Raw genomic sequence first — 25,339 nt, forward strand, 5'->3', positions numbered from 1 at the left:
TGTGTTAAGAATAAAAATATCTCAGGAGTAAGTCCTCTTAGGTATAGTGGGATTTGATTCTTGTGTAAGAGTGCAAGGATGGCAGGCCTAATGATGAAAAAGGATTGCAAGAAGCGATGGCAACTGCTTCTTGCATGCATCTACTGTTTGCTGCAAATTCTTCCTTTGTGTGAAAGGAGAACGTTCTAATAGTGGCTTCTCATAGAAAGTTTTAAGAGCAGCCAAATTAGTCAAATACCATGTGCTTACCTCTCCGTGAAATACCACATTTCTTTCCAGATTTCTAGTTGTGGAATTGCTGGTAGAGTGTGTTCTTGGAAATAATTACTGGGGTTTTTTTTACACTTGGTCCTAAAAATATATAAAATAAAAGGTCAGTTTATTAGACTGCATGTAGTCTCCTCAGTCTAACCTTGACCAAGAACTACTTGTGTACCACCAGCAATCTATAAATATGAAGACATGGCAAATGATATACTTCTGGTCTCCTCATTCTATTTTTTTTTCAAAAAAGGTACACATCTGTGTTTCTTTGTGAGCCTGCTGTTCATGCAGATGTGTTCACTCACCTAGAAAATGTTTAACTGCCGGGTTTCTTTGTGTAGGTGTCTCCTTGTGGATAACTTGTACTATCTCAGTTTTTTGCACTGTTGAAGAAATGGTTCAGTGATTTTGGGATTAGTTTGGCTTGTTTGATTTAAATGGCAGTCCTATAACTTGTATCCAAGGGTTGTTGAGTAAAGTCTAAAGAGTTGACCTGGATTTTCCCTGAGCATCTTCCCTTTTCTCTTTCCCCCTACCCCCAACTCTTTGGCCGTTACTCAATAATCCTAGGATGGTTCCTCTGTAAACTTGAGTATTTTTTTAAATGAACTGCTGTTGTCATTTCCTATTATTTAACAGGAAGCTTCTACCTGACAGGTTTAGCAATGATAATTTTTAAAAGGATACAAATTATAGGACTGTCATTTAAATCAAACAAATGACGGAATGCTTATTGAAATAGAGCATGCAGCATTAACAGCTGGTTCCCACCTGGTCTTTTACAAGGTTCATTTGCTTGCCTGACACCTGTTCAGATGGATGCCTCTTGCTAACGCCTTTGATCCTACTACTGCCAGTGACTGTGAGCCAAGATGCTGCTGATCCCTTTCTGATCCTTCCCTCTGAAGCGTCACCTCGAATTTGGTGGGGGAGCATTGATGAATGGATTGTGTCACTTTTTGTGATCAGAATAAATTTTCCATTTCCAGTATCCAGAGTTTTTATTTTTTTATTGAAAAATTCAGGACCTTTGTTTGATTTAAGGAATGTTGAGTGTTTGTATCTGAGAGCACATGGGTTGGGTTGTTTAGCCTGGAGGTGAGAAGCCTGTGGCCTTCAGATGTTGCTGGACTGCTACCTACCATCAGCATTTCCAGTGGTCAGGGATGATGGGAGGAATTGTTGGACGACATCTAGAAGGCCATGGGTTTCTCATCTCTGGTTTAGCCTGGCATCAGCTGATTGCATAATTAAAGAGGAAACCGAGAGGAATATCTCAAGGACTGTCACATGGAAGATGGAGCAAGCTCCTGCTCTGGAGACTAGTACCAGAACCAATGGATTCAATGGGGGGGGGAATGCAATTTTCTTTGCACACTTAATGATGGTTTTATTTTAGGGATGGGGAACCTTTTTGGGTTTGTGGGCCAAGTCCTAATCAGGATCAGCCTCATGGGCCAAATTTGACAGGTGAAGCTGCTGGCAACCACACGGTTGTTAGGTGAGCGGAGCTTCACACCTGTCAAAATCCCTTCCACAGCTTTGCAAGTGGTCCTTGCTTCCTTCTTGTTTCGCAGTTCCTACTTGTTCATTCGCTCCCAGACTTCCCTATATAGAGATGAATCTTAGGATAATTAGTGAGAGCTGGAATTCAAGATTCTGCCAGGGGTTTTGGCCCTAACTTGCTCCCTACTGGAGAAAGCTTTAAAACCTGTTTCCTAACGCTTCAACAGAAGCTTGTCAGCTGTATTGGAGGTGCCGAGTCCTCTTTTAAAAAACAAAATCCCACTTTTGCTTACATAAATATTTTGAGTGAGATCCTTTCTGCATAACTTAAACGTTAGTCTCTGAGCGCTTAACTGCTGTGCTTTCTCAACATATGGCAGCTGTGTTATCAAGGGTGATGGATTGCAGTGCTGTCATAATTGGTGCCATGAAATGGTTCGGAGGAGATACGGAAATGTGGTGGTGTTTTTGATATTTTTTAAAATTAACTTTTCTTTTTCTTTTCAAAGGTGGCTTCCTTGCTCCAGATGCACAGTAAGTAGTCTGTAGCTGTAAACATCCCCGACTGGAAGCTGTAAGCTTTAGCTTTCAGTCAGATGTTTGCTGCCACCGGCTATTCATAAACAACGGTGGAAGAAAAAGATCCATTATAAAGATACATTATTTTAAGCTGACAGGCATGGAGGGGTTGTCTTAACACTTTTAAAATAGATGCCAGGGATTTGAACATGGGGTCTTCTGTATTCAGAGCATGCGCTCTTGCCCATTTCCCCCCTCCCTCCTTTTTCCTAAATCTTCTTTGCATTCTCTGCCTTAGAACCTGCCCTTTTGCACAAATGCATGTATACAAAGGGGTGCAGTATACATATTATTTAGTAATATTTTATCTATCCATTTTAATGGGACGCGGGTGGCGCTGTGGTCTAAACCACAGAGCCTAGGGCTTGCCGATCAGAAGGTCGGCGGTTCAAATCCGCGCAACGGGGTGAGCTCCCTGCTCCTGCCAACCTAGCAGTTCGAAAGCACGTCAAAGTGCAAGTAGATAAATAGGTACCATTCCGGTGGGAAGGTAAATGGCATTTCCGTGCGCTGCTCTGGTTTGCCAGAAGCGGCTTAGTCATGCTGGCCACATGACCCGGAAGCTGTACGTCGGCTCCCTCGGCCAATAAAGCGAGATGAGCGCTGGAACCCAGAGTCGTCCGCGACTAGACCTAAAGGTCAGGGGTCCCTTTACCTTTACCTTTTTATCCATTTTAATCATTTACCGGTATATACTGCCCTGCATCCTATCAGAAGCCTCTGAGAATATTTGTTATCCTTCTGTTTGCGTAATGTTTGTGAATCCTCTGGAAGTTAAGCTTGGAACTGAGTAATAAAATCTGATGTTAACCATCTAAAAAGGCAGGAATGCAAGGGACCAGAAATGCAGGGTGCTCAGGGAGCACCCTGTTTTGCACAACATCTTTGTAATGTCATATGTGACATCCATGTGTATGTGCTTGAGCAGGCTATTCCCCACCTAAATGCCAAAAATACACTGAAAGGAGAGACTGCGGCTTTCTGCCATTAGGGGCTCCTTTTTAGATTACATCATTTATATTTACTCCTCCACTATGTATAGCAGGCCAGCAACTAGGATTTATAATAACCAACAAAAATGCTTTGTTCTTGTTTGTCAAAGTAAAGCTTCTCTAGTGTCAATCAGCAGTTTTTAAAATAGTTGATTGTTTCTTACTGGTATTCACAATAAACATTTAGACATGACTGTAAGTTGTGATGATAGGGGGAGGGTATACTTTATTGCTACAAACAAGAATTCTTCAGTGTTCTCGCTTTCAGATGTCTAAATATCAATATGATGCTTACCTTTCAGATACACTTCTTAGAACAGTTCTAAAAATATGTTTCATTCCTGGCAAACCAATTGAAGTGGATTTATTTATCTCACATATGCTCTTACCAGCTGAAGTGGCCATATTGTTATCCTGTTTTGTTTTTTCTTTATTTTCACCTCCTTCATGGCAGCACTAGAGTGTTAATCTTGCCATTCCATTTGCTCTCTGGCTCAGATCATTTTGAAACCTCCTTTGTGAATTGGAGTGTCACCTGAGCCAATTGAGTACTGGTGTTAATAATGGCTGCAGTTCTAAAACTGGAGCTGTTGTGAGCCTGCAAAATCAGACACTGCGCTTGTGCTATGTACAACCACGAGCCGTTGCCACACCTGTTGTCTCAACGGGGTGATGGCTGCAGGAACATGATGCGCTAAGCTTGCTGAAACACACAAGCTCCTTCTCTGCTCCACTGCATAGATGGGATGTCTCTCTTCTTGACGTTGCTGGAGGAAGGCATGGTAGTATATGTAGAAAAGATTATCTGCCCAGTCAAGTGGCATTTACACACCTTACTTGTTTAATAACCAGTTGATGGGCTGGGTCAGGTTTACCCAAACTCGAGTCTCCAGCTGTTTTTGGAATACAACTGCCATCATCCCTAGCAGAACCAATGGTCAAGGATGATGGGAATTGTAGTCGAAAAACAACTGGAGACCAAAGTATGGGGAACCCTGGGCTTTTTCCAGTATTAGATAATGCTTTAATATTAAATAAATATTAAATAAATATTATTTAATATTAATAATAATAAAGTATTAGATAATGCTTTTTCTAATATATATGAAGAAACAGGTTTCTAATACAGTTAGCTTTCCTGGAAGGTTGCTGAAGGTCACTTTCCCCAGCCTCCTACACGGATACAGGCTCCACAAATCCCAAACAAAAACATGGTTCATTCGGATAGTTTCTCAGTAAGGCTCTAAGGGCCATTGTTCCCAGGCCAGGCCTAAAAGGAAAATCCACATGACTGAAGCATGTGAAATGAGCCATGTGTTACTTGAGGAGGCTTTAAAAAAAGAAGACAAAACAATTGCTGATCATTCTTCAGATGGGGAATTCCTTATCAACTTGAACATTAACCATGCAGTTGAAATTAAATTTTAATAAAAAAATTGTCCAGTAGCACCTTAGAGACCAACTAAGTCTGTTTTGGGTGTAAGCTTTCGTGTGCATGCACACTTCTACCCAGAACAAACTTAGTTGCTCCCTAAGGTGCTACTGGACAATTTTTTAATTTATTTTGACTGCGTCAGACCAACACGGCTACCTACCTGAATCTATTAACTATGCAGAAATTGAAGGTGAGACCAATATACGAAGCTCCTCACCCACCAATGAGTTTTCCTAGCTTGCTTCAAGGTGCTTGTGTACACACATGAAAGCAAACACAATGCCTTTGTAGATTCAGGTAGGTAGCCGTGTTGGTCTGACGCAGTCGAAATAAAAAAATAAAATAAAAATTGTCCAGTAACACCTTAGAGAACAACTAAGTTCTGGGTATAAACTTTCGTGTGCATGCACACTTCTTCAGATATGTATCTGAAGAAGTGGTATCTGATGGTATCTTAAGAAGTTTGCATGCATACGAAAGCTTATACCCAGAACTTACTTACCTTGGTCTCTGAGGTGCTACTGGACAATTTTTTTATTTACAATGCCTTTGTGATAACCTTTGTGTCATAAGCTGGTTAGGATCCTATGAAGTATGCAAACGGTTCTGTGTTTAAGGGGCTTTGAAACTTGTTCTTATGAATGGTGGATCATGGACTCAAATGGCAAACAAAACTGAGGGGACTTTTAAAAAGCAATTTGTAGTATGGCAGAGGGATGCTCTGTTTAGAGATATGAAAGTAAAGTCCTACTGAGATTACTCAAACTCTTGGATGAATCTCAAGTAGCTATTTGGATCCCTGCTGCAATGTGCTAGCAATTAATCTTTTAATTTTCACCTCAGCTATGCTTTAAATTCAAATTTCTGGGAGATCGTAAGGGAATGTCAATAAGATATATTATTTGCATCATGATGGAATAGTATGACCACTGTCTGCTTGCTTTTATTGCCTCTTGTGGTTTTTATTCCCTTATTTTTAAATCTTTGCTTGTTCTTTGAATAATAAAAACTTAACATGCCATTAACAGAAAAAGGAAAGGTAAAAAAAATAAAAATACTATACAGACATGTTCAAAAGCAATGCGTCGTAGTTGAGATTTTAACTCCCTTAAAATGAAAGTTCTGGCTTGAGCAAGGGGGATTTAAGGCTGATTCTCTTCATTGCATTTTGTGTACCTGGTATCTTGAAATATTGAGGTATGGACTCCTTTGAAGTGCATCAATGTTGTGTTCACATTGTTATCCCTGATTCTTAGTTCATGTAAACATCCTACACTCAGCTCTAACAGACGGAACAGCTGAGAGGTGGGTGTTTACTTCAACTGATTTGGAAAATCTGCCTTCCTGAATAATCAAGCCATGAAACCGGATGGACTGTGGGAGAGGGCAACCATCAACTGTGCTGATGCCCACCTCATTTTATAAATGCAGCCTCCAATTATCTGTGAAAGTGGTAATCCATAAAATAGTTTGTCTTCGGTTTTGTGTAATACTGTGTGTGTATTTGCCCTAGCAATCTTTTGTGCCAGTGGTTTGCTTCAAGATCTACGCTGATGGCCTATTTTTCACAATTTCCCTTTCATCTGCTGTAAACCAATTCCAAATAGTTTACTATAAGGAGGGATGCATGCAGTCTGACACAAGGCAAAGCGGTAGTTGGTCTTAAACACAATGGTCAATGTATGTGGAATGCCATATCTGTGTATTTTCAATGTGACCTTGATATAGTTCTGGTTCATGTCCTTGGTGTGTCTGTCTATTCTCTCCAAAGATGGAAAAAATAGTCCATATTGTAGGGAATGCTCAAGCAGGAACTAAAACAAGTCCAAACTGACACTTTGGTTAGCTAATATAATTGAAGTGTTGCTTGCCACTATGATGCTGTATTGCAAGTGACAAATGGCTCATTTTAAAAGCATCTTAAGTGGTGTGGAATCTCTTTATTAAAATGTAAGTTTCTACCTGAAATCTACAAACCATTTGTGCTGAAATAGACTGCCGTGAGCACTGGTTAGCTGAAAGCTGAAGTCATCGCTGTCAACCTTCCCTTTTATTGTGAGAAATTCCCTTATTCCAGCTCCGTTTCCCGCTGCTATCCCAGATTGTTAGATATCCCATAGATTGTCCCCGGGACAGGTGAGGCTGGTGATCCCTTATTTTCAAATCTGAAAGTTGACAGCTATGGCTGAGGTTGAGTGGTAGATGGTTGCTGGTGATTTCCATCTCAAAAATTGTGGAGCATGCCCATTGTTTTGCTTTCTCGTTGACCGTGTTTGTGCATTTGTGATCTTCACAGGACTGCCGCACTGCATCGAACTTAATTTCTCATGCTAGAGAAAGGCTGTTTCCAGGCAGGTCTTGACTTTGAGCTGCCCTGGTGGTATAAATTTATAGTAACGACAGTACTGTCTTCCTTTCCAGTTTGTAATGCCAGTTAAGCATTCTGATAGTACCAAAAAAGAAGAAGTAAAGATAATGAACTTAAAAGACAACACGGCCATTCATACTGGGGGTTTGGTGATCCTGCTGCTAGCTCTGCATTATCTCGCCTGTGTTCCTTCTGCTTATCCCATTAACCCCAGGGACGACTCAAAATATCAGCCCAGTCTCTTTGTGAATATATGCATGCTGAATGCAACACCCCCCCCCCCCGTGGCAAAGTGCCCTTATTGACTTCAGAGAAGTGAAAGATTTTGTGCAAAGGCCAGCAAACTAGGGAGAGGGCCTGTGTGTACATGTCTTTGCCAGTAACCTCAGCAGAACACGATGTGAGGCTTATGGTTAAAGTTCCATGGGCATCACAAGTCTAGGGGAGAGGACCAAATTGGCTTCTGAAGAGGATGGAGTGGAAAGATTTAATTATCAGATCTATACTCATTCAGGGGGAAATTGCAGAAGAAATGAGCTTTGAAACAGTGCAGTGTTAAGATCATTATGCATTTCCATGTGGATTTTTTTAAATTAAAAAAATACGTATTTTAGAAGTTAGTTCCTCCCAAGAAAGGAATACTATTTCCCCTCTTATATGTAAGTAGCTTTCCATGGTAGCCACAACAGGAAAACCTCCCTCTGACAGTTGATTATAGCTGGCATAAGATCACAGTTGATTTCTGGCTTGTACTCTTGTGTTTCAAAATGAGGCCTAAACCCTGAAACCTGAGCTTGTCTGTTGACATAACCTGAAGCTGATTTTTCTGTTCACCTACAGGCAGGCTGGATAGGTGAGTGCCTTTCATTCACCCAGGGTATGGCCTTACTGGAAATGTCACTCCCCATTGCCTCTCGTTGGGGTCACCCTAACACCGCACCTCAAATACCACAGTAATTGTCCCAGTAATTGTCCAAAAGCTCCTGTTGTAATAAAAATCAAGGCCACCTTATGTAACTTTTAAACTAACCAGATGCAGGTGCATTAAACTGGCTCATTTGCTTGGGAGATATCAGCAGCATATAAGGAAAGCCGTGCTGGATGAGGCCAAAACGCCCACCTAGTCCAAAATCCTGCTCTCACAGTGGCCAACTAGATGCCATTGGGAAGCCCACAAACGGAATCTGAGAGCAACAATCCTCTTCTTCTTTGAATACCAGTTTCTGCAAATCACAAGGCTCACTGGAGGTGGAGTATAGCCATAAGCTAGCATAACCTCATTCTCCATGAATTCATCTAATTTTCTAAAGCCATCCAAGTTAGTGGTCATCATTAGCTCTCATGGAAGCAAATTCCGCATTTTAATTGTGCGCTGTGAGAAGAAGCTATTTCTTGTGCTAAACAGAGACTTGGCTTCATTAGATGAGTTCTGGAATTATAGATACTCTGTCTCCATGGTTGTCACAACAGGCTAACAATATATTATTTGGCCTGCCATGGTAGTGATAGCAGTGTTGAAGACTCACTTAACACAGTGAGTCTTCATTCAGTGGTCATGTTGAAAAGATTTGCCCTGCCCTTCGTGCATTTTTGTCTGAACTTGGGTTTTCTACCGTTAAGTTTTACAAAGCCAGCAACATTTGCAGAGAGTGTACTGAATATATTTATGACCTTAAGTCGCTCCTCGTTGAAGCTGGCAAGCCTTTTAGTCTGAAGGAGTCAGTGGCATGAAGGTCCCTTTTATATTCTGAGGTTCCTGTAAAATACAGGAGCAAGCAATGTGATTTAAACTGCCTTGCAGCTGTAAACTGTGATTTCCCCCAGAAGGTTCGTCATCCGGCAGAACAAGTTTTGCCACCTTTGACACATAGCTTCAGACGGCATAGGAGGAGGGGCAGAAAGTGTCAACAGGTTGCAGTAAGCAAGGAGAGGTTGTTCTCCCTTATGCAGCGGTGCATTGATGCACAGCCTTATTAAGTCTTGTCAGCTGTATTAAAGAGAAACCTCATTTCTCAGAAGAGTATGCCAGACAGTCAACGCTGCTGTCTGTTCTGGCTGTCAAGGGCTAGAAAGTGCCATTGGGTGACCTTGCCAGCTTGACTGAGGCAAAATTTTCCAGACTTCAGAACCCTGGTGCAGCAGCAGGTGACACATAATTAGCTCTGATAGTAGGTGCAAAATAAGATGACAAGCCGGTAGAAATGTTTTTGCTTTTAACTGTGCGAATGTGTGTATATGATGCAGGTGGCGCTGTGGGCTAAACCACAGAGCCTAGGGCTTGCCAATCATAAGCTTGGCGGTTCAAATCCCCGTGACAGGGTGAGCTCCCATTGTTCGGTCCCTGCTCCTGCCCACCTAGCAGTTCGAAAGCATGTCAAAGTACAAGTAGGTAAATAGGTACTGCTTCAGCAGGAAGGTAAACGGCGTTTCCGTGCGCTGCTCTGGTTCGTCAGAAGCGGCTTAGTCATGCTGGCCACATGACCCGGAAGCTGTACGCTGGCTCCCTTGGCTAATAAAGCAAGATGAGCGCCGCAACCCCAGAGTCGGCCATGACTGGACCTAAAGGTCAGGGGTCCCTTTACCTTTACCTATGTGTGTGTATATGGGGGGGGGGTGAAAACTGCTGGCTCTGGGCTACCGAGCAGGGTGCCTTTTTAAAAAAAAAGTGGGATTCCCACATTTATTAAAATGTTGCCACCCTAAGCTTCTTCAGGAAGAAGAGCGGGACAGAAATCAAATAAGTAAGTAATTTCTGCTCCTTAAAGCGGATTCCTGGTGGTGTACAGGCTGGCAGAGAGCACAATCTATAGGCATTTTGTGGCTGAGACCCAAGGTGGTTAGTACTATATGGGGACAGGATTGTATAGCTCAGTCATGAGAAGCTTTGAAGAGGCATAATCCCATTTTGTAAAATATTATTAATAAAGCTGGGTCCCTCTGGATGCATTTTATTTGTGAACCCCAATATTTATCCTGTCTGACACCGAAGCCCCAAGATCTTTAGCCTCTAGTGCTGCTTGAGTTGTGCCAGGTGGGTTGTTGGTCACACTCACCTGGATTTTGTTCTCCCACCCCGCCAACCTTCCAGCTTTCGTCTTGCCTGTAACGGGGAGTGGGTGGGTGTCCCTGGTTCACCCTATTCCATCTGTTCTTGGGGGTTCTTTATGCAAGGAGCTGTGCAGCCCCACAGAGATGCTGAACGCCTATGTGGCTGAATTCAGCCCACTTCCTCATGACTGCTGTACTGTACTGATCCTGTACTGATCCAAGATACAGTAACTGAATAAGAGTGATATATACCTCCGTAAGGTTTTAAGCACTGCCTGTTTATTACAGAACTTGAGAATATTGGAAGTTTGTTTCTCTGCTGCACAATGCCTAGCTATCACTTGTATAAATAAATATTCTGGATGTAAAATTTTAAACTGGTTGGTCACTTATTTACATTCAAGTTATAAGCTGGTTTTGTTGTACTGAGAATTTGGCATGGTTTAGCAAGGTCTGAAGCTGAAAAAGGGCATGCATGAATACCCATGTGGCATCCTGCCCTGAAAAAAGCAAGCTGGTTTATTTTTGAGCCTTCTCTTGTACTTAAATATATGAAAACAACTGATGGTGGTGTTAATCTCCCTAGAATAACTTTCTTGGGCCACTAGCTTAGCCTAACCTACCTCACAAGATAGTGAGCCCAGCTGTCAGTGTTTATATTAAGCATTTGGTTGGGGTACATAAAATTAAACCTGAGTTACGGTACATTGTCTACAACAAAAAATGTCTCAAACTGGCTGTAATTGATTTGTTTGTAGGGTTGTACAATTTAAAAACAGCAACACTGAATGTATTTTTGTTACTTCTGGAAATTTTTTCAATAAAAACATATATTTTAAAAAAACAATAACAGTATTTGTTGCTACTATTTCCTTCTGGGTAGGCACATTACTGCCCAGTCACAGACTAAAATTCTGAGTTTCTTAATTCTCCTGGTTTTCTACCGATGATAGCTTGTTGTGACTTGTTTGCAAAGCATTTTAAGGATAAAATTGCCTGCATCTGCCAGGACCTTGACTCCAGTTACAGCAGATGAATCTTGAGAGGTGCCCAGAACACTGTCTAGTTCTGTTGTGTTGGATGAGTTTCAGTTAGTAAGGCTTCAGGACGTGGATTAGGTGCTTGGATGGGTCAAGGTGACCACTCGCACTCTGAATCCTTGCACATCTTGGCTGATAAAAACTAGTGAGGAGGGAGCAGCTGGCTGGGCCAGGTAGGAGATTAATGCCTCCTTGTGAGAAGGGATGGTCCCTGCCTGCTTGAAGAAGGCAGTGGTAAAATAAGTATCAGTAAATAAAATTTAAAACAAAACGAAGAGAAACCCTCACTGGATTTGGAATATCTTTAGTAATTACCAGCCAGTTACCAATATCCCCTTGGGCAAGTTTCTTGAGTCGTGGACCAGATCCAGGTGCTCTTGGAGGAAAATGATTTTCTGGATCCATTTCAGTTGGGGTTTTGGCCTGGTTTTGGCATAGAAACTACTTCGGTCACCTGGTATGATGATGTCTGTCTCGAGAGAGACAACGGAAATGTCTTAGTTGATTTCCCCCAACCTCTCTGTGGCTTTTGAGTTACACTTAATTCCGTGTATTGCAACTTAAGCCCATTGGAATGGTTCTTCACTCTGGGAAATGTGGAATGTATAGTACACGCTTCGCTCTCATGTGCAATGTTCATACAGTCACAACTGTCTTTAAGTTGTGCATACTATATTTATTTTGGCGCATTGTACTTTTCTCTGGCTGATTCTTCAGGACCAGATTTTGAGGAAGCATCACACTTCCTCTCCTGAAATGTGGTACAGTACTTCCTCAAAATCACTCATTTCTTTTAAAAACAAAACAGAATGTTAGTTGTAAGTAACCCCATTCAAACCAATGGAAGAAAACACAGCTATTAATGGGACCTATAATGCAAGATTAAGCATGTTTACCCAGAAGCACGTTTCACTACCCAATGTCAGTATGCTGGAGTAAAGCCTAGCACACTGATTTCAGCTACTGCTCGTTTAAGATTACATGAGAAAATAAAGGTTACTGTCTGCCAAGATAGGAAATTGACCAAATTCCTAGAAAAGATCCCAAAACCCCTTAAAACAAACAGAAATAGGAGTGGGACTCTTGCTCAGGAAGCATGGAAGGCAGATGGAGATGGCATTCCTGACATATTTAATTCCAGTGCATATTTCTTCTACACAACACCATGTCTGCTTTTTTATTAGGACCTTATTCTGCTTACGGCAGGAGACGCAGCTATTCATTTCTCTTGACATCCATCTGTTTTTACACTCAAGTACCTCATTAAGATAAATCTGTTCACTCTTTCTCATCCCAGCTGATCTTTCCTTTTTGTTTTCCTCTCATCTTACTCTTAAGATCATTTGCTTGTATGTGGGGGCGGCAGTTTTAGTGCATTATATATAAATTGAGTCCTGTTCTGCTATTATTGCTAAACTTCTAATAGATTTTTGTTCCTTTTGGAACATGATTAACAAAATACTGCTCTAATCCAAGAAGGGAGTTTCTGCCATACTTCCAACCAGATTATCTGCCACTTCTCTGCAAATTTTCTTGCATGTCCAACCTGAGCATGATTGCATTCTAACTTGAAAACGTTCCTCCTGCATTTTGCAGAGGAGCAGTTTTTAATAGAATATAAAGGGTCAATAGTACTGTAGTGTAGTGAAGAAGATGCTTAAAATGATGAACTTTGAGTACTGCTGAACACGGAAGAATGTCTTAAACACTAGGCGATGCCATGTGGATTTTGCCTTCAGTCTTCAAAATGTCTTGACCTCTTCTGAAGATGTTTAATACTGTTATTTTTACTTTGTCGAGGCAACACAGATTTTGCTTGTAAGCTGGTTTGCAGAGAATTGACCAGCTGGAAGCCGAGGTGTTGCAACATGATTCTAAGCATGCTTCCCACTGCTTTCAAAAGTGTGTCCTTTAATACACGTAGTCCCTGATGGCTGCTTTAATGCAAGACATTAAAATGAGCAAAGGCAATTGCATTTGGAAGTGTTATTTGCTAAGCTGTACACAGGGCGATTTCCCCTGCAAGATACAGGGAAATCCCTACCATAATATGAGGAAAATTCGCCCCTATACCCCGTTGCTCAGAAATCAAGCCTGTTTCCCCTCTTATGGGGCATATATAAGATTCCAGCCCCATTTTCTTGGCATATTTTATTTATAAATCAGCTTTAAGCAGAACTGTCACGTGAGGAATCCAATATGCAAGTATTCCCCCCCTCTCCTGGGAGCGTAATCTCCTGACCTATACTGGGAGAGCCACAAAGACTCTGATGTCATACTAATTTAGAAACGCTGGGGAATGGATTCCCCATCCCCTGTATAACATTGGAAAACCCTGTCCTATTCCCCTTGAAGGGGTGGGTAGAATCATAGTGAAATAAAAAAATGGCTGGCTATTAATGAAGTGTTTGCCCCTTGAGCAAGGAGAATTCTGTTTTTAGATGATGCAGGTGTGTCACAGCAGCCATTTTTACAGCCTGCTCTTCTGCTAAAAGTGTCCAGAGGGTGGTGCACAACATACTCATAAAACCACGTTATGTAACCTCTGAACGTCTAGCAAACTGTTTCTAAAAGCAGTAACAAAGAATATGCCGTATAGTTAACACTTGGGGGAAAAACCTAACAGTAAAAAGATTAAGGTAGGTAGCCGTGTTGGTCTGACGCAGTCGAAATATATATTAAAAATAAAAAATTATCCAGTAGCGCCTTAGAGACCAACAAAGTTTGTTCTTGGTATAAGCTTTCGTGTGCATGCCCACTGAACATCTTCAGTAAAAAGATGTTAACACAGAAATGAAACTAGGTGTTGCCTATTAAAAGCCTGACAAAATAAGGAGCACCTTCAATTTCTGTTAAAAGACACATAAAAAGCAAGCTGGACATGCTGACAGCAGAAGAGCATTCTAGAGTTGTGACAACATCTTAGAAAAGGCCACATCCTTGGTGCTTTATGAATGACCTGAGGTGGCTCTGAGAACAGGTAACCTGGCCCAGAGTTATGGGCTTTTACGAGTATATAACCAGTACTTTGAATTGAGCCAGAAAGGGAGTATGACGCCAGTGATGGCTTTAGGGACATGTTATTCCCTTTCACGCTCCCTCTTAAGAGAAATCAGCTGCTCTTATTCTATATGATAAATCTGCAAGCTATGCATATTCTGTCATAAGTTGCCATTCTTCTTTAGTTGCAGACTAAACATATAGAAGAGAACAAGAAGAACATATGTTTAGAGAAGATTGGAAAACGTTTATTGAATATAGGGGGAAATTGTCAAAACAAATTTTTTTCCCCTTCCAGTAGCACCTTAAAGACCAACTAAGTTAGTTCTTGGTATGAGCTTTCGTGTGCATGCACACTTCTTCAGATACCTATATGTAAGGGGGAAATTGTGTACACCTGAAAACGTTGGCAGCATTAAGATAAATTCCACAGTGTAAATAAGTTTTGATGGATGCAATAATGGAATACTGGTTTAGTTTTTGTAAAATATGCAGGGATTTATGATATGCAAAATGAACCATGGAAAGAGAAGCCACTGATATTTTAAGGTTGTTTAAAGGAGTATTTCAAATTGCAAAACAGAAAATTTAATAAAAATTTAGAGAAAAAACAGCTGGCTGTAGCAGCATGCAGACTAAGGAACGTATGGCAGCAAGAGATTTAGATCTCGTACAGCAAGACCGACAGATGTAATATATATTTCTATGGTAGCAATTCCCCTGCCGTGGTTCGGCTTAGATCAGGCCACAAATATCGAACCAGCAATAATAATTGAAAATAAAATGAAACTGCTCAGTTAAAGGGGGGAGAGGAGCAATATTCTAGATCAACCAATCAGCGATACAACCCTGAATTTGAACCTGCATTATGTAATATAAATTAATATATATATATTCTCCTAGGGTGACGTCTACTACCGAGGCAAGGACGACTCTTACTAAAAAGCTCGCAGAGCAGACGCATGCGCCCTAAGCAGGGTGGGAGGGGCTGGGGCCGGCCAATCAGAGGAGCGGCAGCTCTCGCGCGCCGTCCAACGGCCGCTCAGGCCCGCCAGGGCGCGTGCCCGGACCTGCCCAACGGGGGAGCGTTTTATCCCCCCCCGCCCGCCTCCCTCCCGCTACGTCACTCGAGGAAGACGAAGGAAGCCGCCATGTCGGACGCGGCAGATTCGCCATAACCTTTTCCCTGCCGCGGCCTGCACGCCGCCGTTTTAATAATAATAACAGCTTAATAATGCGCGCCCGTGTATGGATACGTATTTATTTATTTTTAACAAAATATTAGGGCCCCTCGAATTCGAGAGCAGGGTACGGCGGCGGCGCTTCTCCTGAGGGGACGAAAGTGCTAGTTCTTCCTCTCTTTTTTTTAATTCTGCGCTTTTTATTACCACCCCTCGCCCTCCTCATATCCGGCCATGGAAGCCCCGTCGGCAGGTGAGTGCGGGCCCGAGGGGGGCGTTCTTAATATATGGAAATCGCGTCGGCGGAGGGATTCCGCCCCCGCGCGGGGCCTGACGGGACGTGGCGCGAGAGTCCCGAGCGGGCGTCGTCGTCACCGGCACTTCCGGTTTAATGGTGGGCAGGCATGGCGTCGGCCGCGTCGGGGCCGGAAGTGTGCGTGTGCGCTTGCGCGCGCGCGTCTGTCTTGTCATCTCAGTGCGCAAACGCGCCTGGTTGGCTGTGTTGCTCAGGGCGGAGAAAGCGATTTTTTCTTAAGGACGCGAGGAGAGCGAAGCTGCCCGATAGCCTCCTCTCAGAGCCACGGCCCTTCCAGCTGCGCCCACCTATATTTCGCCCAAACGCGGGTCTCGAACCCAGGACCCTTCAGCTTGAGAGTCTCCTGCTCTACCTATTAGGCTATCCAGCCGCCGAGGCTTTGGAATGGGAAACCTCGTTAATGGAATACAGAAGCCTAACTGTGGCACCGAGTGAAGGAAGCGCTGCTTTTTATCTGTCCCAAAATTGCCCCATCGAAAACCTAAGCCAAAGCTGCCCTTCCTGCTTTTAACTGAAATTGAAATAATTTATTGTCACTTGTACAACTCGTATAGGGACGCGGGTGACGCTGTGGTTTAAACCACAGAGCCTAGGGCTTGCCGATCAGAAGGTCAGCGGTTTGAATCCCCGCAACGGGGTGAGCTCCCGTTGCTCGTCCCTGCTCCTGTCAACCTAGCAGTTCAAAAGCACGTCAAAGTGCAAGTAGATAAATAGGTACTGCTCCGGCGGGAAGGTAAATGGTGTTTCTGTGTGCTGCTCTGGTTCTCCAGAAGCGGCTTAGTCATGCTGGCCACATGACCTGGAAGCTGTACGCCGGCTCCCTCTGCCAATAAAGTGAGATGAGCGCTGCAACCCGAGTCTGTCACGACTGGACCTAATGGTCAGTGGTCCCTTTACCTTACAACTTATATACAGTGAGATTACACGAGCACCCCCCACTCAGCTCTCTTAGTCTTAATTCCCCTCATTTACTGACGCACACCCACCTAACCCCAAACTCAGTTGCCCTGTTGTTATCTTTTCATTCAGCAGCCTAACAGCCCACAGATAGAAGCTGTTCTTTACCCTGTTGGTGCAACTAATCATGCTTCTATATCTTCTGCCTGAGGGCAGGAGATCAAGAAAGTGCCGGCCAGGGTGTGAATCATCCCTGAGAATTTTCTTCACTCTCCTGAGACATTGTTCTTCCACTATTTCATCCAGTGGATTCACGGGACAGCCCATAATATCTTGTGCTGTATTGACCACAGCCCATAATATCTTGTGCTGTATTGATGCAGTATGAAAGGACACTTTCTGTTGTTGACCGGTAGAAGGAGATCATCAAATGTTGGTTGACATAGTTCTTCCGCAATGCCCCACAAGTTCAAAGGGGGAAGAAAGAAAAGAAGCTCATTTCCACTTTTCCTAGACCAGTGGTCCTATGCCCTGTGGGCCACATTTTCCGAATAAAAATTTGCTCGCACCCCACCTATTTATTTTTTTATAAGATGCACTGAAAAGGAAAAGCAAAAACTAGCAATGCTGGATTTTTTGCGTAGAACACAGCTGTTTTATAATATGATCATGGGGCATCCAGAATGTATAAATGCATCTGCTTATTCTGGAGTTCCATGCTTCATATCCTTGCATTTTGAAAAAGTTTTAGCTACCCTTTGCTGTTGAAGTTGACTTGTTGTGGGTTGTCATATATAACAAGGATCTAAACCTTTTGTTTTAACCAGTGCCTAACTTCTGAGTTGTCACACTGGGGGTTACAGTGGTACCTCGGGTTACATACGCTTCAGGTTACATACGCTTCAGGTTACAGACTCCGCTAACCCAGAAATACTGCTTCAGGTTAAGACCTTGGCTTCAGGATAAGAACAGAATCGGGCTCCGGCGGCGCTACAGCAGTGGGAGGCCCCATTAGCTAAAGTGGTGCTTCAGGTTAAGCACAGTTTCAGGTTAAGTACGGACCTCCGGAACGAATTAAGTATTTAACCCGAGGTACCACTGTATTATCAAAATTATGTGGTCTCCTAGAAACTACATCACTACTAAAACGAGTTCCTGCACAGGTGAATAGTCAGATTCCTTTTGAGATGCAGTCCTACACACTCTACCTGGGTGTAAGTCCAGGGTAAGTAAGTGGGGCACTCTTCTGAGTAACTATGTGGGGTAGCTCTGTCAGTAGAGCATGAATCTCTTAATCTCAGTCGTGGGTTTGAGTCCCATGTTGAGCAAAATATTCCTCCATTGCAGGGGGATGGATTAGATCAGTGTTTCCCAACCTTGGGTCTCCAGCTGTTTTTGGACTACAGTTCCCATCATCCATGACCACTGGTCTTGCTAGCTAGGGATGATGGGAGTTGTAGTCCAAAAACAGCTGGAGACCCAAGGTTGGGAAACACTGGATTAGATGGCCCTTGTGGTCCCGTTCTATGATTCTATCCGTCCATGGCTTTCTTTCCATAAGCCTTCTGTGCATGTAGTAAAGACATGCAAGGCTTCAAAAGCAGGAAGACCTACTAGGCACCCTTTTGAGTATCTGGCCCCTCGAGCTTTAGAAGTTTAGAAATTGCAAATTGCCATTCCTATGTATGTAGAACTTCCGTTTGTGATGCCTCTGTCCTTCTTGCGTTTCTGCTATAGCCTTTTCCTGTTTGATCTCCTGGATTTGCTGCCATTTCCTCCACCCGATCCTATCCTGTTGTCTTTTGTGCTTTGGGGATGACTTGTAACTACCAATACACCTCTGCTGCAAGTTTTTTCTTTGAATTGTCCTCTTTTTGTTCCACCTCCTCATAAAGAAAAATCACGATAGACTCCTGAAGAAGATGTTTTGTCAGTGCTGGCTGCTGAAAATATTTTTGCCCCCCCCCTTACTTGGGTCAGCCCTCCTTGGAATAACATTTGCCAGTGTGCCTGTGGTCTTGAGCTCTGGATTGCAGCTGCGGCAAGCGGCTGCTAGAGGTTGCTGTTTGCACGCAGAAAGAGGCTCTTTCAAAGCAGGCAGCTGGATGCCACGCTTAACTTGCAAGCTGTTGGCTTAATAATCAGGGTTGCTAATCGATTAAATAGTTTTGGCTGATTGATTGGATAAAAGGCAGGCGATTAATTGCAGTTAAGTAAAATCTGCATTATGTCCAAAACAAAGGGTGGGTGCCTTTTTGAGATTTTTGAGATTGTTTTCTTCAGCAGTGTTTGCATGGCCAGTAAAGTTCAATGCTCTTCATCACAGGGGAGCACCCTTGAGTAGAAAAGACTCCCTGTTTCAGATGTTGCAGATGCAGGGAACCTTTATCATCCAGAGCAGAGAGAAATGAAAAGAGTAGAGCAGCCTTAGAGAGGGGTGGGAAGGCAGGGGCCTTCAGTCCTTGCAACTGCCTCATTGGGGCAAGTCTTACTGGGAAGGGTTTTTAGGATCACTAGGCCTGCGCGGCTTTGGTTTCTTTGAACAAAGAGTTAACTGCACTGGCACCATGTTTTTTATTGCTCTTCACACTTCCCTCCTCCCTCCAAATAACATCACAGCAGGCACCCAGTATTTAAAACAGCAGAAATAAATAAAAGCAATTAAAAGCTATCAATAAAAGAGTTAAGAAATAACAAAGCAGCTGTAAAACAGTAAATAACAAAGCAGCTATAAAATAACCATAAAATCTTAGCTGCAGCAGCGTAAATCAATTTCTCGTTCAACGCCTGTGCAAATAGCCGCTCTGTAAAATAGGTGCCAGGTGAGTAGCCTCAAGGAAAGGCCCTTTGCTTTGTCCTCAGCTGCCTTACCAATGTGGTGGGGGGGGGCGGGCATGGGGCTGGTGGCAGGGCCAAAGGAGTTAGCTCTTCCATTGTCTGGAGAGTCCGATCGATGGAAGGCTGAAAGTGGCTCCATCTATTATTAGCGATGATTCTAATCATCCTTAGGTCTGAGGATGGGTCACCACAATGCAACCGAAACCAAACAGCAATCGTACATCCAGGCAGAAGGAGGGCACCCCATTTTGGTCCAAGAAGGAGGAGAGGATGAGGTGCTGTCTTTATGCCAACCACTCTTAAGCATTCATCTGACCCCTGATGGCAGAGTGTTGCTTGGTGTAGCAGAGGGAGTCTCTGAGGTTTTTCCCTGCAGTTTGAGAACCGAGGTACAGCTTTGTGTGAAGCAAGGGGCCCAGTTTATCTCCTTGGAATGCAGCACTTGCAAGAACAGGGCATTGTAAGGAAATTAACAGTGAGATCCTACATGTTTACTCAGAAGTACCGTATTTTTTCGCTCTATTTTTCGCTCTATAAGACGCACCTAGTTTTTGGAGGAGGAAAACAAGGGAAAAAATATTCTGAATCTCAGAAGCCAGAACAACAAGAGGGATCACTGCGCAGTGAAAGCAGCAATCCCTCTTGCTCTTCTGGCTTCTGGGATAGCTGCGCAGCCTGCATTCACTCCATAGGATGCACACACATTTCCCCTTACTTTTTAGGAGGGAAAAAGTGAGTCTTATAGAACAAAAAATACGGTAAGTCTCACTAAATCCGGTGGTGCTTACTCCTTACTAAGAATGTTAAGAATTGCAGCCTTGGAGGGTGTGTTTTGACTGATACAATGACAACAGTTGATCATTTTTTATTTTCACAATGCTTTTGTGTCAAATAAACTAGTCCTGAACTAAATTAGATTTTAGGTTGGTAGGAGAAGTTTGTGTGCAGCAAGCTGAATAATTCCACTGTCGTTCTGCTCACGGTGTACCTGCATACTTAGCCGATTAACAGCTTCTTTGATTCTCTGCATATTTTATTCATTGTCTAATTAATTGCTCTGTTGACTTCCCCTCCTAGTTAATTACCCACAGCCTCCTCATCAATTCCATTCATGCTTAATTTGGAATTTTGTTTATTTGATTCTTTGCCCTTAAGTGGCTGTTTCTGTTATTGTCCTGTTGATTCCCAGCCTAATTATCAACTGATTTATCAATTACCCGTTGCATATTTGTTCAGCTGCTACGGGGATCGGTGGCAGCCTTATTATTATTAGTAATTATTTATACAGTGTGCTGTGTGATTTCCCTCTCCAGTTCCATTCATCCTTGCAACCAATATGAGAAGCTGTTCATTATCATTCTGACTTTACGGGCAGGGAATCGGTTTGCAAGCGTGAAATTCGCTCAACTAAACCACAGTACATTATAGCACCAAACTTCTTGGCACGTGTAAGATAAAGATACCCCCTGCCCATCAGGGCCAGTCGTGTCCGACTCTAGGGTTGTGCGCCCATCTCACTTAAGAGGCCGGGGGCCAGCGCTGTCCGGAGACACTTCCGGGTCACGTGGCCAGCGTGGCGAAGCTGCTCTGGCGGGTCAGCACCAGCGCCGCACACGGAAACGCCGTTTACCTTCCTGCTGTAAAGCGGTACCTATTTATCTACTTGCACTTAGGGGTGCTTTTGAACTGCTAGGTGGGCAGGAGCTGGGAACGAAAGACAGGAGCTCACCCCGCCGCGGGGATTCGAAACGCCGACCATGCGATTGGCAAGTCTTAGGCAAGTCCTAGGCAAGTCCTAGTCCCAAGATAAGTGTAGCTAAATTCGAGCTAGGTAGTTCAGATCTGCAAGCTTTCGTCTTCTGCAAAAAAATGACTATCTTGAGAATAAACAGAATAGAATAAAAGCCTTTAAAGCACGCATGAGGATCACATGTCCCAACAGATAAACCCCAGCATAGCCCACGGATCAGGATTGATGGACTTTAATGGCTTTGGTCCTGTATACCTGGAGGAGGATCTCCGCTCCAATTATTCATCCTGAGGTCCAACTCTTGAGTGCCACACACTTCTAAACAGTAAGGCCTGTCCGGAAAGCATATTTTCCCCCTTGCCATCATAGAGAGATAAGAGCCAAGAGAGTGTAGATGACGCTCATGATCCAATAGCATGAGATAACCGTGTTCCGTGTTGGATGGATTCCATGGGCATAGCATTATGTGAATCGTGCGTGGTGTAGTGAAATACAGTACTGGAATGTTCATCAGCATTTCAATTGCTCTGAGAGGTGCTGCTAACGTAGAGGAAGAGTACAAATGCACACTCCAGCAAGGTGCACCATGTGCCAATGGTTCATCTAGATACCTTTTTTATTCCTTTTTTTTATAAGATATTTATTCAAGATTTTCTTAATACAATATAAAAAACAAACAAAATGACATATAACTTTACAATAATCATACTTTCTTCACTTCATTGGACTTCCTCACGTCTCTCGTTCCTGCGTCCCGAGTTTATCAAACTTTGTCCAGCAATTTATCACCTTGTTTCAATTCTTATTTTATAACTTTCAGATATTATGTCCCAAATGTTAAATAATTTTACCCCAATCTTAAAAACTTAATTTTAACATATTATTTAACCAAAGTTTAACTTTTCATATATTTTCACTTATCTTCATATTCCTTTCAACTAATTTAATGGTGCCATATTATTTATAATCTTGCATCTTTCTCAACACTCATACAGTTTACAATATTTTTGTAAATAGTCCTTGAATTTCTTCCAGTCCTCCTCCACGGCCTCTTCTCCCAGGTCTTGGATTCTGCCGGTCATTTCTGCTAATTCCATATAGTCTATCAGTTGCATCTGCCATTCTTCCAGTGTGGGTAAATCTTGGGTTTTCCAGTACTTGGCGACTAGTATCCTTGCTGCTGTTGTTGCATACATAAAAAATGTTCGGTCCTTCTTTAACACCCTCTGGCCGACGATACCTTTTTTATTCCTTTCTATTGGCAGTAGGCGGCTATCCAGGCCACCCTGCATGCCTCCAGTTCCCACTGTTATGGAACTATGAGTGCAAGCAGAGTGGCAGTGAAAAACTCTGGGCTTGTACTTTTTTGAGGGGGCGGATAGCAACCACTATGTATTGCTTCTCAGCGATCAAACCAAATTAACAACAAAAAAGATCTTGACTTGAATAGTTTCATGGGTTTCCTTTTTTTTCAGATTAACTGTTAAAATGGGAAAAGAAGTTAATAACCCACTTTAATTTATGTTATATTTTCCAGGAAACAGATCTATCTTTATGTGCAAGCTCTGTAACTTATTTTCCCCGAACCAGTCACAACTGCTGTCTCATGTCTCCGAGAAGCATTCCGAAGAAGGGATTAAGGTGGATGACATCGTTATTCCTCTCAGACCTCTTACGACGCCGGCAAATCTAAATAAAAACGGAGAAGGTACGGCCAGACGTCGGCAAGGATGCAAATAATTATTACCGCTGTTCTTTGTGTTATGTTAAATTTATAAAATTGCTTCAGCCTCAGAAACGACCAGATCCTCTGCTTAATTCATGACAGCAGGAAAGTCTTTTGCTTAATTCATGAACACTTCCAACTGCAGTGATTAAATGTCTCTGCATAAGGCATGGAAAGCTTTGATGGTTTCATGAGTCTGCCAGAGGATTTGTTTGTTTCATGAATTATAATATTTGCTTAATGTCTGCAACTTCATATGTTGAGCTGTCCCCCTTCCTTTTCGTAAAAGAAAAGAAGCCTTAATTAAGCAACTTCACGGACTCAGCTTTGTGTGTGTATGTGCATGAAACCTCACACAGCTGCACTAACTGTTCCGCACCCCTTTTCACGAACAAGTACACCCCCAATCCATTGCCTTTCATTCACATTCATCCCACAATCCCCCAACACCCAGTTATCTTGCTTTCTCTCCCCACCCCAGGACTTTCCTTTTCCTGCCACCTCTTCCTTTCCTTTCCCTTCCTTAGTGGCCCAGCCACAGAAAATGTCCTTCGGGATGATGCTGCAGGACCCATACTCCTTGCTGGAGACTACAAGCTCTCTGCCACCTGATCACCTCTCCTTGTTCCTTTCACAATTGCGGCTGAATCATCCTCCCATACAGCTTGCAGCAATCATGGCATCACAACCACGAAGAGATCAGGTGGTTGGGAGGCCAGATGCTGTGGTTTGGGCATCTTTCCAGAGGATGCTCTAGCTCAGTGATGGCCAAACTTGGTCCTCCAGCTTTTTTTGGAACTGCAATTCCCATCATCTCTGACCACTGGTCTTGTTAGCTAGGGATGATGGGAGTTGCAATCCAAAAAAACAGCTGGAGGGCCCAAGTTTGGCCACTCCATGACTGAGTGTCACACATGAACCTGTCTGCCTGCCTGCTGGCCAGTTATAGTAGTAGCTGGATTGCTGAATGCCAAGCGAAGCAAGAGAAGGAATGGGAGGCTACCTTCTGCAGGTCTGGAATTGTTTTTGTGTGTCCAGATGAGAAGTCAGTGTCTCCAGACAGACTTCAGCCCCCATAATGTGGGTGCCATTATATCTGCTGCAAGGCCGCCTTTACGGGGGGGGGGGGACCAAACTTCCATCTGGCAAGGAGACAGCACTGCAGCTGTAACGTGTAGCATGGCTCACAATGTGGCATGATGCCCTCCTGTGAACGTCACCACTAGAAATAAATGGCAGCAACGTGGAGGCTTTCTTTGTGATGCTAGCTATCACATTCTTTGTGCCTAACTACCAATGAGAGGGAAAATTCAGGCTTTTCTTGGAAAGCCACCAATGCAACACAAAATAAATAAAACTGCAGTCATTTGATGAGCTGATTGCCTGGATGTTACGTTGGTGTTTGCAAAAAAAAAATATTAAAATCTGTCCCGTGATTCATTTCAGATAATAGCTCTCTTTTTATGCAAAGACAGAACAAGGACTATTCATAATTTATAATGGAAAATTAACACTGGTGCTATTAAGCAAAAAAAAATAAAAAACAAAAAAAAACCATGCAGCAAAGGTTGAACAACTTTGCTGATGAAACGTCAACTCCACTACTGAAATAGGGTGACAATTTCAACTTTTCCTCATTTTTAAGAACAACATTGCCCGCGATGATAAAGGATTTCAGGCTTGAAGTCATTACGAAGGCTTCCTAAGCCCAGTTTGGCAACTGGATTTTACAAAAGTTACCAGCTAAGCCATCTGTGGCCTAGAAAAAGAGGGAAGGACCCACATTTGCAAAGCTGTTCTGCTCAGTCATCCAGAGGCAGTTCTTTCCTGGCACAGACAACCTGGTTTTTTTGTTTTTTACACACCTGCATTCTTGTATAAAGGATATCAAGGCTCAGGGGTCAGTGTACTGGAAGAAGCATCTGTTATTGCTTATTGTTGATTTTGGGTGATATCCAATGCTACTCAGACTCGGAGCCAACCCATTTAGCATAATTTCTGTTATTTCAGTGGTTGGACTCTTGATGTGACTAACAATGGATATCACCCTTTAATTATTTTATATTGCATTTTTGTAATTTTGTCTTGTTTATAAGTCAACCAGGATAGCTATAATAAATCAAATTAATAAATTAGAAATACCTTCCAGTACATATCTAGGACTCGATGTATAGACCAAATTCAGTTTTGCTGCTCATTGAATTAGCTGGCTATTTGTTCGCATATGTGGTAACTGCAGATGTGGTACGGACGATAATATTTCTAATTTTGTTACCCTTTTTGGGCATTCTTTTTTAAAGGGAGTGGTGTCCATCTTCTGACTCCCACACATTCATTTGGGGTTTAAGAGACATGTAGGCTCTGTTCTGATCTCCAGTGAACATCCAACACTTGGAGAT

General features: G+C 42.9%; 2 protein-coding genes and 1 long non-coding RNA gene across 17 annotated transcripts in view; all 3 read left to right on the forward strand.

Annotated features, from left to right (window-relative positions):
• LOC309374201 (uncharacterized protein) overlaps positions 1 to 10,562 on the forward strand; it is a 28,938-nt gene extending 18,376 nt beyond the window's left edge. For 10 of the 15 annotated variants that reach the window (XR_014170380.1, XR_014170385.1, XR_014170386.1 and 7 more), the window contains one exon: positions 1,051 to 1,253. Coding sequence is in view for 1 of the 15 variants with exons in the window: in XM_081919090.1 (XP_081775216.1) it covers positions 2,280 to 2,304; positions 6,033 to 6,078 (71 nt within the window). In the remaining 14 variants the exon portion in view is untranslated. Of the gene's footprint in view, positions 1 to 1,050; positions 1,254 to 2,279; positions 2,305 to 6,032 lie in introns of those variants that run through there. The other 5 variants (XR_014170383.1, XR_014170388.1, XM_081919090.1 and 2 more) reach the window with 2 other exon arrangements.
• The window catches only part of LOC309374267, a 373,854-nt gene extending 362,812 nt beyond the window's left edge, over positions 1 to 11,042 (forward strand). The window contains exon 2 of the long non-coding RNA XR_014170472.1: positions 10,433 to 11,042. This is a non-coding gene — a long non-coding RNA (uncharacterized lncRNA). The remainder of the gene's footprint in view (positions 1 to 10,432) is intronic.
• A 4,334-nt stretch (positions 11,043 to 15,376) lies between these two features.
• ZFAT (zinc finger and AT-hook domain containing) overlaps positions 15,377 to 25,339 on the forward strand; it is a 93,668-nt gene continuing 83,705 nt past the window's right edge. The window contains exons 1-2 of the mRNA XM_081918667.1: positions 15,377 to 15,666; positions 22,752 to 22,922. Coding sequence (XP_081774793.1) covers positions 15,648 to 15,666; positions 22,752 to 22,922 — 190 coding nt within the window. The 5' untranslated portion in view covers positions 15,377 to 15,647. The remainder of the gene's footprint in view (positions 15,667 to 22,751; positions 22,923 to 25,339) is intronic.

This window comes from Podarcis melisellensis (genome assembly GCF_964234715.1).
Source record: "Podarcis melisellensis genome assembly, chromosome: 7".
NCBI lineage: Eukaryota > Metazoa > Chordata > Lepidosauria > Squamata > Lacertidae > Podarcis > Podarcis melisellensis.